Source organism: Prionailurus viverrinus, chromosome B3 (assembly GCF_022837055.1).
Source record: "Prionailurus viverrinus isolate Anna chromosome B3, UM_Priviv_1.0, whole genome shotgun sequence".
In the NCBI taxonomy this organism is placed as follows: Eukaryota; Metazoa; Chordata; class Mammalia; order Carnivora; family Felidae; genus Prionailurus; species Prionailurus viverrinus.
The window spans coordinates 50,028,150-50,043,320 of record NC_062566.1 but is presented as its reverse complement, the minus strand read 5'-3'; the positions used below and the strand labels follow the sequence as shown (position 1 = coordinate 50,043,320).

Below are 15,171 nucleotides of genomic sequence, written 5' to 3'. Positions count from 1 at the left end.
CAATGAATTTCCAGCACATAATAAGCCAGAACCCTGGATCCAGAGAACGTTTGTGATGTCCAGCCAACACAGAACTGCTTTCTCCCTCAAAGGGTGGTCTCCAAATCTGTTGTAGCCTTTGGCAATATTTTTATATCACAATTGAAAACAGATGCCCTTTCTGCCCTCTCCCTTGTTGTCTGAGTTACTACCATTCAGAGGGTGTGAGCCATGGCAGTCTCTCATGCACCTGCAAGAATGCCCTGCAAGAATCCTCATTAGACATTCCTAGCAGAAGTCTTGTTGTGAAACACTCTGCAATGGAGAATAGACACGAGAAGGTGCCAGATTTATGAGGTTCTAGTAATCTGCTTGGTGCATTCTGAATGTTCCTTGTCACAAATCAAAACACGAGTCCTACGGGTTAATATAAAACATCTCTTCAGGCAGTTTCTATTTTGTTATTTGTTTAATTTAAATTTTAGTTAGTTAACGTACAGTGCAATATTGGTTTCAGGAATAGAATTCAGTATTTCATCACTTACATACAACACCTAGTGCTCATCATAACAAGTGCCCTTCTTAATACCCATCACCCATCTAGCTCTCCCGCTCTTCTCTTTCACCGTCTTCTCATATGTTCATCTGTTTTGTTTCTTAAATTCCACATATGAGTAAAATCATATGGTATTTGTCTTTCTTTGATTGACTTATTTCGCTTAGCATAATACATTCTAGCTCCATCCATGTTGTTGCAAATGGCAAGATTTCCTTCTTTTTGATGGCTGAGTAATATTCCTGTGTGTGTGTGTGTGTGTGTGTGTGTGTGTGTATGTATGTGTTTCCTACATTTTCTTTTATCCCACATTTTCTTTATCCATTCATCAGTGATGGACATTTAGTCTCTCCATAGTTTGGCTATTACTGATAATGCTGCTATAAAGAGTTTGAATCCGTATTTTTGTATCATTTCAGTAAATACCTACTAGCGTAATTTCTGGATCATAGGGTAGTTCTATTTTTAGTTTTTTGAGGAACTTCCATACTGTTCTCCAGAATGGCTGTACCAGTTTGCATTCCCACCAACAGAGCAAGAGGGTTCCCCTTTCTCCACATCCTTGCCAATACCTGTTGTTTCTTGTGTTGTTAATTTTAGCCATTCTTACAGGTATAAGGTGGTATCTCATCATGGTTTTGATTTGTATTTCCCTGATGATGAGTGATGTTGAGCATCATTTCATGAGTCTGTTAGCCATCTGAATGTCTTCTTTGGAAAAGTGTCTATTCATGTCTTCTGCCCATTTCTGAACTGGGTTGTCTGTTTTTTTGGGTGTTGAGTTTCATAAGTTCTTTATAGATTTTGGGTACTAACCCTTTATCAGAAATGTCATTTGCAAATATATTGTCTCATTCTGTAGGCTGACTTTTAGTTTTGTTGATTGTTTCCTTGGCTGTGCAGAAGGTTTTATCTTGATGAAGTCCCAATAGTTCATGTTTGCTTTTGTTTCCCTTGCCTTCAGCAACGTGGACAGTTTCTACTTTAGAATATTTAAACCTAATGGAAAATATTCAATCCTAAAGGACTACATAATCCAAAGAAAAGCTAAAGCATACTGTCCCTAATGGACTATATTTTTATCACAGGATCTGACCCTAAAATATGCCTGCATTTTATATACATGACATTGAGAATCTAGAGTATCAAAAATCACTATAAATTCTTGATTAAAAGAAACTTATTAGATATAACAATTAAATATAATGTGTGGGCTTTGTTCAGATCCTGGTGTAAATCAACTGAAAATTAAACAATTGGGAAAATTTAATATGTGCTGAATATGTGACAATATTAAGTAGTCATTGGTAATTTTGTTAGGTGTGATAATGATATGGAGATTATGTAAGGAGATGTCCTTATTTTATAGAGGTGCATACTCAAATACAGAGATGAAAAATCACATCTATAATTTATTTTAAAACACTTCAGCAAGAATCAACTGAAGCATATATGGCAAAATGTTAATAATTGTCCAGTCTCAGTGATGGGCTTGTGAGTTTACTATAGTATTTTCTCCACTGTCCTGCATATTTGAAAATTTTTATAATTCAAAGTTTAAAAAATCTTTGCACATTGGATCACAGACAGAACAGTGATTTTTCAGCTAAGCAGCAGTATTTTATGATCACAGTGGATGCTGCTTTATTGTGCCTTTTGTCACTTTCAGCGATATATAGCAGTGCACCTGGAAACTAGATGATTTCTTCATAAGTGGGACATTATAGTAAAAATAAATCAATATTCTCCCCTTAACCAGCCCTGCCCCCATACTCTGATTTTAAACTTGGCCTATGATTATAGGAGGTGAAGTAGCTCAGAGGCAAAAACTGAAACATACAGAATCCTAAAGCTAGTATTCTAAACATTTTGTTTCAACCTTAGTTTTAAAAAAGAACAATCTTGGGGCGCCTGGGTGGCGCAGTCGGTTAAGCGTCCGACTTCAGCCAGGTCACGATCTTGCAGTCCGGGAGTTCGAGCCCCGCGTCAGGCTCTGGGCTGATGGCTCAGAGCCTGGAGCCTGTTTCCGATTCTGTGTCTCCCTCTCTCTCTGCCCCTCCCCCATTCATGCTCTGTCTCTCTCTGTCCCAAAAATAAACATTGAAAAAAAAATTAAAAAAAAAATTAAAAATAAATAAATAAATAAATAAAAAAGAACAATCTTAAACTGCAGTTACTAAAGTCATTTCCTTCCTATCAAAATGTAAATTCAGGGGCTCCTGGTTGGCTCAGTTGGTTAAGCGTCCAACTTTGGCTCAGGTCATGATCTCACAGTTCATGAGTTCAAGCCCCGCGTCAGGCTCTGTGCTGACAGCTCAGAGCCTGGAGCCTGCTTCAGATTCTGTGTCTCCCCGTCTCTCTGCCCTTCCCCTGCTCATTCTCTGTCTCTCTCTCTCTCCCAAAAATAATAAAAAAATAAATAAATATTCAAAATGTAAATTCAACAACCTGGATTATATTAACATATATAAAATACTGGCACTGTCTCAGGCACATGCTTGCCAATTAATGGCCGGTCTTCTTCCTTCTCTGTTCAGAGATTTTGAGCAGCTGTTACTATTAAATCTACCTGTGCTGTTTCTTCAGACAGTGTGTTTTTGCTGACAGTATGTTCCAGTACTGGATATTGGTAAGATTTTCTTATCTTGCGATATTTTGATATCTAGACCATGAAATAAGTTGAACTTATTGATGGATATAATAACTTCATATTGCAGTGTGGACTACTGGTGGAACAAAACATGTTGTGTTTTTATTCCCACCTACATTTAACTTGTAAGTTCTCTTTTTCCTTATTTTTCATCCACTTGGTGTCAGTTGTAGATTCAGTAGCAAAGGGTATCTTGCTGTCCCCTTTCTTCAGCCTCAATACTTTAGTAAGCTGTGAGTATTGGCACCTCATTTATTATGATTATGATTATTAAGCAACAATGCCTATGTGGAGATATCTTGATTTAGAATTAGTGTTAAAAATAAAGTCCTAATTGTAACAGTGAACACCCACTGAGCTCCTGTCCTATAATGCATTATTGAAAGAGCTCTGGGATGAAATGTTGCACTGGTGGAATGCATGGGACTAGAAGACCTGCTTTCTGTCTTCAGCAGTGCATGAACTTTGTGGACATAGGAGAAACAGTTACCGTGAAAAGTGTTTGACAAGCACAAGTGAGTGTCATGGACTGCAAGAGTGGTATAGAGTCAAGAGATTCTTTCCAGCTGGGGCCATCATGGCTTCCTGAGCATAAAAAATTTAAACTGAACCTTCAGAAACAGGTTAAATTTTGGCAGAGAGAGAAAGGGCAGAAAACTATTTCTGTGTGGTAAATGAGTATCCTCAGGAGCCAGGAGACTTTGGGTAACTGTAAGTAAGAGAGTTTGCCTGGACGGAGGACCTCCTATTGGAACCCAGCATGCTGAGGGCAGGAATCTGGATTATAGGAAGCACTGGCCAGGCAGTAAAGGTTTGGGGCAGTAACATGAGTAAGGCTGTGTGTTAGGAGCTCCGTCTGGCTGTGTTGGCCTCAAGATAGGTTGCAGGAAGGAGACATCAAGACAGGGAAATCAACTTGGAAACCACTGCAGAATAGTTCAAGTGGGAAAAGGAGTAAAATGTACATTTGGGTAATGACAGCAGGAATAGAAAGGAGGCATGATTACCAGACATGTTGCAAAAGAACTGACTAGATCTGATGAATGAATTTAAGTCCTCTTTGAAAGAGAACAGGAAAATGCAAGCTGTTAACTGTAAGTTGAGTCATACTTCATATGACTCAATTGAGAACGTTTGAAAGAAAACTTTTCATTTTTTGCTTATTTATAGAAAGGTATCCCCACCCTTGTAATTATTAAACTTTACACAATCCTAAGAAGGGCTGTTTACTTCCTCCAGCCTTGGCTGCCTTTTTATCCATCCCTAAGAATTAGGAGGACAGTGCTGTGGAGAGGGAGGAAATGTAACCTGAAACTTTACTAAAATATATTGGTTCATAAATGAAATGTGAAAGCACCTCCAAAAAAGTAGTAATAGTCTAGGGGGAGGAACCTGGAGGTCAATGCTGGAGGAGCAAGTCATATAGAAAAGGCTCCTTTGAGAGGATGTTCAGTGTCTTTCAGTGGAGTAGCAGAGCCCCCTGCAAGGAGGGAGCTGGGGAATAAATCCTCTGTCCTACTCTCTTCCCTCCCATTTCTTGATCTCCCTTTCTCCAGTCTAGATGGCAAGGGAACCCACTGGTGTAATCATACAGGTCAGCCTCCTGAGGCAGAGAAGTGGGGTAGAGAAGAGGAGAGAGTAGAACTGGGGGTGCAGACAAAAGGGAACAGTCACAGCACACTCTTTACAACATATAACAATATTGGGGGGGGGGGATGCTTGGAAGAAGATCTTCATGGAATCATAAAATGTTAGACCTGGAAGGATCCTGAGAAGTAATTCTCAACCTCATTTTAGAGATGGGGAAATAGAACCCTATAGGGGTAGCAACTGGGTACAGTTAATTGTCACAGAGCTGAAAAGAAAGGACAGACCTTTTGATGTGCAGCCCTGGATCTTTCCAGTTGGCTAGGTAGCTTCCATATAATCACAAGTTCTTCAGGTCCATGGCACAAGCTCAGCCACTCTGCAAGGGTGAGAATGTTAAGGAGGTCTCAGTCATTATTCAAGGGAACGTGTAAACATTATAGAGAAAACCACTGCAGTAGTACATGTTCCTGTAACTGAAGTTAAGAGTCATTGCGGATAATCTAGAAAGTATAGAAATGTGTTAAGGAGAAAATAAAATCACCCATGATTTGCCACAGGGATAATAACTGTTAATGTTTTGGTGCTTTCTTAAAATTTTTAAGAATTAAAATTTATATAAATACATGTATGTGCGAATGCAAAATTAGTATCAATTGTACATATAGTTTGGTATCTTTTTTCACTTGATAGTGAATAATTTCTCAGATAGTAAATTGTCTTAGGATCTGAGTTGTTGTTTTGTTTTTTTTTTTAAAGATTTAATTTTGAGAGAGAGAGAGGGTATGTGGGAGAGGCAGAAGGAGAGAGAGAATCCTAAGCAGGCCCCATGCTGTAAGTGCAGAGCCTGGTGTGGCGCTTGATCCCACGAACTGTGAGATCATGACCTGAGCTGGAATTGAGAGTTGGACACTTAAGTGACTGAGCCACCCAGGCACCCCTAGATTCTAAGTTTTAATGGCAATACTATTTTTTAATGGATATAACATAGTTTTTTAAATGTTTCCTATTATTGGACATTTAAGATGTTTCTATATTTTCTGTTGCTATACATATATGTGTGTGTGTGTGTGTGTGTGTGTGTGTGTGTACACATACACATGTACACATATATACATATATAAATACTTGTACTTATCTCTAGGATACATTTTCATAAATAGAATTGCCAGCATAAGCATTTTCAGTGGTCCTTTCTGGTGGGTCACAGTAGAAAGAATATGGCCCTGGGATCAGACATCCTGATCAATATTCTGCTTCTCCAGTTTCCGGATATGTGACCTTAGGCTCAGTCTGCTCAGCCTCGTTCTCTTACCTGTTAACCAGGGATCATACTGCCACCCACACCCCCCTCCCTCCCCAGTGCTGTGAGGAGAACTACATGAAGACCGTGCCTTTAAAGTGGCTGAAACATAGGGAGTGCTCAGTACATGTTAGCTCCCTGTTCCTATGGGATGAGTTAGTTTGCACGCATGTGTGTGCACATGGCTGGGTGTGTAGAATGAAGGGAAAAAATAGAAGGCTGTAGTCACTATAAAGAAAAAAGTAAAATTGACTTGAAAAGAGACAAATTTAGACCATGAAGATTTCTTTCATGGTCTTGATGGTATTGATAATGAAGATAGAAACGGAAGTCCTCAATGACTATTTTTCTTTGCACTGGGCTGTCCAGTAAACACTTCTAACCTTGTTCCCTGTCCTCTTCCTTCCTAAGTGCTCATCTTCAAACTCTACCAGCGGGCAAAGCACGTGTACAGCGAGGCTGCTCGGGTGCTCCAGTTTAAGAAGATATGTGAAGAAGCACCTGACAACACGGTCCAGCTGCTGGGGGACTTAATGAACCAGAGCCACGTGAGCTGCCGGGACATGTACGAGTGCAGCTGCCCTGAACTGGACCAGCTGGTGGACATCTGTTGGTGAGCCTGGGACAGCAGCATGGGGGGGCTGTGGGACACGGCCACGGAAACTGTTGAAATGAATGAAAAAAAAAATGCAATATTTTCATAACCTTCTAAATGAAAGGGGATCCTTCCCCACTTCCTATCTGAGGTATTGTCTATGATACAGAGCTGAACTCGTTCCCTCCTAAATATCTGTAGGAGAAATATTGGAGACCTGACTCCAATAGCTTTATGAATCAGTTCTTTGGAATCAGTTCTTCACAATGCCTTTCCATCTTCGGATGATTAGGTATTTCAGGGAGCTTTTCTTAGCTATGGACCTGCTGTTACTTTCTCATCGTATTTTAATCAATGGTATATCCACTACAGTGGGGGCCCTGCCAGCATCTCCTGTTTGGTATCCTAAGTGTAGTAGATTTTTTCAAAGGAAGGGAGAAAACAGAAAAAGGCCCTCAGACCTGATAGTGTATTTGGGGGCAGGGGAGGTTGCTGAAGGAATTACTCAGAAAGCTTTCCAGATTTAGGTTAAGCAATTTGGAGAAATGAGGACTTGATGAAAGCCTGGCTTATAAATGGTTGGTTGAGACAGAAATGTAAAGGGGAAAACTCTTTCACAAAGCCTGAGAACAGCTTCCTTGTAATTGTTAGAGAATGGGGATAATAGAGTAGAATGGTCACTTTACCCAGAAGGGATTTCATTGACCTTGGGAGGACTGAAAGGGAAATTGGGAGAACTCTCAAATGGCTAGATGTTATTTCCACTGTGAGAAGATAATGCAGAACTGCCTACAATTAGTAATGAAAACAAAATTAACCACTTGGCGCCTATGGCTTGCCTCATTCATTACCACACTTCCAGCCTGAAAAGTTTAAATCACCTAGCTCCACTGATCACAGATGGCATGTGTAACCCAACTTGTAGAGAGACTTGAACATAACATTGATGAGAATCACTCTGCTGACGTCAGAGTTTGCTCACTAATTGCCAAAATGCCTTCCAGAACTTGTTCCACTATAAGTGCTCTTTTCTGAAAAAATCAAGGGCCCAGTAAATGGAAGGGATGAATATTATTCAGTTCTGGAAATTAAAAGAAGTGGAATTATTTGTGCAGAAATCAGGCAGAAGTGTCTTTGCCTGGAGGGTAGTGGGGTAGTTTGACTCCCCCCTGAAAAGCAGTGAAGGGGCATTGGTCAGCCTCCTGGAATCCCCTAGTGAACCTTCTCTTCCTGGGACTGTCAACCAGCTCTCACTCTCATGGAGCCTCTCATGGGGAAAGAGGGGAGTGACAGTTAAAAATAAATTGAGTGGTAGTGGTATAAAAAAAATAGTGCTATGAAAAAAAAAAGAAGGGATAGAGAGTATCATGGTTGGATGGGTGACCTTTTTTTTTTATGGGCTCTACCTGCGTTTTGTTTTTTTATTTTTTTCCAATATATGAAATTTATTGTCAAATTGGTTTCCATACAACACCCAGTGCTCATCCCAAAAGGTGCCCTCCTCAATACCCATCACCCACCCTCCCCTCCCTCCCACCCCCCATCAACCCTCAGTTTGTTCTCAGTTTTTAAGAGTCTCTTATGCTTTGGCTCTCTCCCACTCTAACCTCTTTTTTTTTCCTTCCCCTCCCCCATGGGTTTCTGTTAAGTTTCTCAGAATCCACATAAGAGTGAAAACATATGGCATCTGTCTTTCTCTGTATGGCTTATTTCACTTAGCATAACACTCTCCAGTTTGGATGGGTGACCTTTATAGTAAGGGTTGAGGAAGGCTTCTCTGAGATGATGATGTTTGAGCGGAGACCTGAGGACATGAAGAAATGAGAATAGCAAGTGCATAGGCCCAGAGGTGGGGATGTGGCTGTCACATGTGAGGAAGAGCTGGACAACTCGTAGGCTGGAGGGCAGTAAAGGAGAGAGTAGCAGGTGATGAAGTTGGGGGGGGGGGTGAGTGGGGAGACACAGCACAGGGCCCTCCTAGGCCACTGGAAGGACTCTGGTTTTGGGTGTGGAAAGGTGGCAGTGGAAGTTCTAAGTGATCCCATGCAAGGCGTGCCTTGAAGGAAGATTCAAGATAATTGCTGTGTGGGTGAAAGACAGGAATCAAGATGACTCCTGGGTGTTTGGCCTGAGAAAGTTTGCTTGTTTCTGTCAAAGCCACATTTTAGGAAGCGGTATTTCACATTTTGGGGGGCAGAATTCTCTCATAGTGCCATAAGGTAAGAAAGCAGGAAGGGTCCTTCAAGACCTGAGCAGGCACTAGGAGGTGAAGTGATTTGAATAAGTAAATGTATTGAGTTGGTGTGAAAGGTCTGGTTCCTCATCCAGTGCTTTTGCCATGCCTCTCTCTCTCTCCCCTGAGTTTACTGAGATATGATTACATTAGAATGTGGGTCATTTTCCTTTCCGGCTTTAAAACTTTAATAATGGAGGTTTGTGTTGTCCTAGTGTGCAGCATGTGAACACTGGACAAAGCCATGTTGAGCGGGGGAGGCAGTGTGTGGAGTAGGAGGACAACTGAGTTGAAGTTAAGAAGGTTGAGTTCCAGCTCTGCCACTTTTCCTTCTGGCTCTGTGATTTTGCACTGTTGTCTTGTTTTATGACCTCCTGTGTCTTTTTCTGTTCTAACCATCTATAAGTCTCTCTCTCTCTCTCTCTCTCTCTTTTTTTTTTTTTTTAATGTGGTTCCAGTGAGGCATCTAATGGCTAGGTCTTAAAAGAGTTTAGAAGAGCACCTTTTATTATTATTTTTATTTGTTTTTAGAAAGTCCTTTCTTAATGCCTTGACACTCAAATTTAACACTTAAATTAACACTTACTTATTTTTTTTTAATTTATTCATTTTGAGAGAGAGAGAGCATGAGAGACAGAGAGAGAGGGAGAGAAAGAATCCCAAACTCCCATGGTCCGCACAGAGCCCGAGGCAGGGCTCGATCTCATGAACAGGCAAGATCATGACCTGAGCCAAGATCAAGAGTCTGACAGACACTTAACTGACTGTATCACCCAGGCATCCCTAAACACTTAATTTCTCAAAGTATTTCTGTCTAGCTCATTTCCATCAGCTGCATTTTTTTTTAATGTTTATTTTGCAAGAGAGAGAGAGAGAGAGTATACGTGTGTGTGCATGGGGGCGGGCCACAGAGAGAGAGAGAGAGAGAGAGAGAGAGAGAGTCCTAAGAAGGCTCTGCTCTGTCAGCACAGAGCCTGATGCAGGGCTCAATCCCATGAACCTTGAGATCATGATCTGAGCCAAAACTAAGAGTTGGACACCTAACAGACTAAGCCATCCAGGCACCCCTGCTATTGCTTTTCTGAGGAAAATTCAGTTGTGTCTAGTATAAGGAGCTCATTCTCTTTTTTATGGGCTTTTTTATTTGGAAAGTCAATTGCAAACCATCAAAATTAGTTTCTACTTATTCCAGAATCATATAGGGGTCAAGTTTCCCATATTGAAAGATTACCTTTTGTTGTGTTGTAAATATTGGCCAGAATAGTTGTCTGGTCCCTAAACTTCTGATTTAATTAATGTTTTCTTTGTTCTCACTGTGACCAGCAGATAGTCTCCAAATGTTCCAACTGGTTGCCAGTTACTAAAAGGTCCTACGTGGCAGAGCAACCTCCTAGGAGGACAGACTGGGGGAACTAAGTAGATGCAGTCATTGATGCCATTCCTCCCTACAGCCAGCAAATGCTTTGCCCCAGGGTATTTGTGTCCTATGTGGCACTGAAGTCTAAACTCCACTTTCAAAAGCTCTTGACACGTGTGTGTGTGTGTGTGTGTGTGTGTAAGGGGAAAGATGAAGGAATGCAGAAGAATTAAAAAGATAGTGGTGAGATGGGGTGGTTAAAAGTGAGAAAGAAAGACTGATAATAGAGAGTCGTGGAGGGTAAATGAGTAGAAAGGTTCAAATGCAAAATGAGATGCCCTTAAGCCCTAGTTCCTCCTGAAGCTTCATGACTGTAGCACTGGGCTAGGCAGGGGAGGTGCTGGATGTGCTGGGAAGGGCCCTGGCAAGGCCTGGGCCACTGGTACCATAAAGTCAACCTCTGGTAGAGTATTCTTTTAAGAGTCACGATCATCTCCACACTTCCCTGTCCCCTTTAAAAGTGTTAACACCAGTGGGGAAGGCATGATTAAGACTGGGCAGCCTTAGATGGTTGGTTGCCTTCCCGAGACCAGACGAGGGAGGAGGGAAGCTTAAATGGTTTCAAGGAGCAACAAGGCCAAAGACAGTCTTTACTTCCAGGTCTACTTGTGACACTTTAAAATTCCTTTAGTTTTCCTGAAGGCCTGCTTGGAAACTATTTGCATGAAAACACAACTAATTGATTGAGTGAATGAAGGATTTTAATGCCTAGATACTTAGGGCACTACATACAAGCTAAAAATTTTTTTTTAGTTTAATTTTTAAAACTTTTTTTTTAATGTCTAGTTAGTCAACATATGGTGTAATATTAGTTTCAGGAGTAGAATTTAGGGATTCATCACTTATATACAACAGCCAGTGCTCATTACAGCAAGTGCCCTCCTTAATCCCCATCACCTATTTTACTCTTTCCCCCACTCCCCTCCCCTCTGGTAACCATCAGTTTGCTCTCTCTTGTTAACAGTCTGTTTCTTTGCCTCTCTGTCTCTCTCTCTTTTTGTTCCCCTTTGCTCATTTGTTGTTTCTTAAATTCCACATATGAGTGAGACTATACAGTATTTGTCTTTCTCTGACTTATTTCGCTTAGCCTTATACTCTCTAGCTCTATCCATGTCATTGCAAATGGAAGGATTTCATTCTTTTTTATGGGTAATATTCCAGTGTGTGTGTGTGTGTGTGTGTGTGTGTACACATACATACCACATCTTCTTTATACATTCATCAATGGATGGACACTTGGACTGCTTCCAGAACTTGGCTATTATAGATAATGCATGTATAACTTTGAATTAGTGTTTTTGCATTCTGTAGGTAAATACCTAGTAGATTGCTGGATCGTAGCGTAGTTCTATTTTTAACTTTTGAGGAACCTCCATACTGTTTTCCAGAGTGGCTACACCACTTTGCATTCCCACCAACAGTGCAAGAGGGTTCCCCTTTCTCTGCATCCCCTCCAACATCTGTCATATAAACTGAAATCTTATTGTGATCTGAGCTAGACTATATTCAAAAGGCATCTCTAGGTAGCTAGCCTATAGGAAAATGTGTAAGAAGCTGCTATATGACCCAAGCAGAGAAAAGAGGGGGAAAAGAAAGGATAGAAGACATCACTGACACTTGCTCTGTTTGTCAATTGAGCTTTTCACTGTTCTTTAAGAGAAAATCAGTTTAGCATTCAAAGAAAGGGCCAGGGAGGGAGAAGGAAACTACATTTATGCTGTTAAGCTGTTTATTATTTTTATTAAACTAATGTTAGAAAACCTCAATTATGTGAAACAAAGTATAATAGTGAGAGAATAATATGAAACTTGCCCAATTATAAAATAATTCTTCTAAATGAACAAAATGTAAATTTTAAGAAACAGAGAAATTTTAAAGTATGATTCGTTGAGAAACACAAAGTAATTTTCAAATCAAGTCAGTTATATATGAGATAGCTCATTTGTGATCAATTTTCCTGGTTATACTTAAGAAAAAATAGTTAATGTCTTTTATTTCTGTTTTGACACTTGCTGAAATTAGAGACCTCATTGCTGCATCATTGCCAAAGCTATTAAGGGAAATGAATGACAAATGTTAATAGGCTAACAAAGATTACAAAAGTTAATTTGCTGTCTTCCTCAGAAATCTTTTCAAACTTTACTCCATGGCTATGCTGCTCAGCCTTTTGCACCCATTCTCCTGAGCAGGTCAGGGGAGAATGAAGTATAAACTCCTATTTGTATGTTTCCTTCCCCATGATCTTGAGGCTAATCTTTACACTCTACCAAATAAAGGGACAAGGCCCTTTCCACTGCGCTTAGGGGCTCACTTCTCTTTGGGCCCCTGTCTTCCACTTACTGTCCTCTCCACCCCCCTAACCCTGTTCCTATATATATATATATATATATATATATATATACCCTTTGCAGGAACCAGCTCATCTTTCAGGGCCTTTAGTAGCTTACGTTTCTCAAACAGACTTGTAGTTACATTTTCTTATACTTTCTCATTTGAACAGTATTTGAAGTCTGTGGTTTCTTGAATCTAAAGCAATCTGAGTGTTTCTAACTTGGCTGCAAAAGTCATAGAAATTCTTCTGGAAGTTCTGTTTTCCTGAGATTCTAGCCGGAAGATTCTAGGCTTTAGAGCAGAAGCTAGAAGGCTTTCCAGATATAAGATATATTACTGACAGGTTATATTTATATATAATATATATATGTGAGCTGTCTCACATATAATTAAAAGTTGTTTTACATCTTCAAGAAATTCTTTTTTAAAATTTAGCCATTTCAAGGGGCACCTGGGTAGCTCAGTCAGTTAAGCGTCCAAGTTTGGCTCAGGTCATGATCTCATGGTTAGTGAGTTCAAGCCCCATGTTGGGTTCTGTGCTGACAGCTTGGAGCCTGAAACCTGCTTCAGATTCTGTGTCTCCCTCTGTCTCTGCCCCTTCCCTGCTTGTGCTCTCTCTCTCAAAAATAAATAAATAAACTTTAAAAATAAAAATAAATAAAATTTAGCCATCTCTTAAAAAATGCATTTTGTTCATTCAAAATGATATTTTATAATTGGGTGGACATTATCTCTTCATTATTGTACTCTATTTCACATAATTGAAGTTTTCTAACATTGATTTAATAAAAAAAATAAACAGACTGGGTATATATTTTGATATTTTAAAACAAGTGTAATAATCCCAACAGCTATTTATTACAACCTACCAAATGTCTAGAATTGTGCTGGGCTGGGCCTGGAGAGATATAACCTCTCCCTTAATTCAAAATATTCTGAATTAACTTAATACCCATTTGTATAATATACAAATATTTTGAAATAAATAAAATTGAATTGAAATACGAGGCACAATCCCTTCCTTCTTTCCTTCTTTGTACCAAGGCTGTGTTTACTGGATCTCCCTCCACCCTCCCCCCACCCCCACCCCCACCCCCACCACACCCTGCTTTTTTCTGTGCCTTGTATCTTAGTAGGTGCTTTATGGTCCAATCAGCTCATTTAAAGTAGGAAATTTTAGCCAGGCTATATTGGATGCCTGGAAAGTTAGTTATATGATTACTTTTCAGCAATAAAAGGATCAAAGGGAGCATTCTATAATCTGCCTAACTCCTCTCGCCTTTGTTTCGTAGATCATACTAATAAAGGCAAAGGCTGCTTTGGTTGTTTTGACCAACCCTTCCACATTATTCCCCAATCTGGTCACCACAAAGGAGTGGTATTTGGGGGATTCTAGGGTTTTGGTGTTCATAACTCTTGTATTGCTCTCTGATGTGCAATAGCTCAGAATCTATATTTTTAATGTCTTAGCGTTCTCTTAGGAAGAACAAGGCTTGCCTTCTTTTTCTTTCCTAATATAAAGCTTATATTGGTCTCCTAACTTTCGGATTTTTCCCTGAATTTCTATGGCATATGCCAAAGGGCATATTAAACACCAGTTTAGAACACTGCAGACAGGACCTCTGCCTCTGTGAGTATATATAGCTGGGCAGGGTGCAGACCAGGTACTTGGGCGGCCCCCTGATTTGTGATCACAAGTGCCATTGACTCAAGGGCAGAAGGCTATTTATAATAATAGCATTTATCATTTTCTGTTTGGGAAATTTGAGCCCTGATGACTTCATATCATGTGGCTGATGCAACCCAGTCCATTTTCATCTGCAGCAGGCAGGGTGGTGACAGAGCAGCTCTGGGGACTCAAAAGTGAATATATTTGCCTAGAAATACTTCTAGTTTCTACTTTCTGGAAAGTGGCAGGATACTGAGGAAAATACACCCTTTGGCACAATTCCTATTGGTTTTGTAACCAGTTAGAAACAATACTCAGTTTGCTTTAGATTCAGTTTTGAAACAACAGCTTTCAAAAACTTTTCAGATGAAAAGATGTAAGAAAACACATCTGAAGTCCATTGAAGACCATAAAAGACCTGGTTGATTTAAGTCCAGCACAGTGGCATAGTCTGGATCTTAGAGAATCATGTAAGAGGCACCCTGTTGTTCTCTAGACCAGGCCACGGTTGGCTTCTGTGTCCCGATTTTAGGGTCTTCCAGAAATGCTTCGGTGACACCTCGGTTTTTTCAGCATCTTCCATGGGTAGCAATAGTTTGATGTCACTGTGTATCACAACTTTTTTTTTTTTTTCTTTGTGATTGAAAAATGGCCCTTTGCCAGTCTGGAAACTCAGAATTATCCTAGAATCTCCCAGTCAGAGAAACTTTCAGACTGGATGATAGGAGTCTGGGCTCTGTGCAGCTGCTGAGCTGTAAACTGAATGTCTGGGGGACAGCAGGAGATGAGTAATCTTTATTTGCAAGCATTTTGTTTTCTTCCTTAAACATCTATTTTCATTTGAAAAACAT

General features: G+C 40.1%; 1 protein-coding gene across 2 annotated transcripts in view; it reads left to right on the top strand.

Moving 5' to 3' along the window:
- Nucleotides 1-15,171, top strand: part of GALK2 (galactokinase 2) — a 134,797-nt gene that overhangs the window by 115,234 nt on the left and 4,392 nt on the right. For both annotated transcript variants that reach the window (XM_047862984.1, XM_047862983.1), the window contains exon 9: nucleotides 6,487-6,688. In XM_047862984.1, the coding sequence (XP_047718940.1) occupies nucleotides 6,487-6,688 (202 nt within the window). The remainder of the gene's footprint in view (nucleotides 1-6,486; nucleotides 6,689-15,171) is intronic.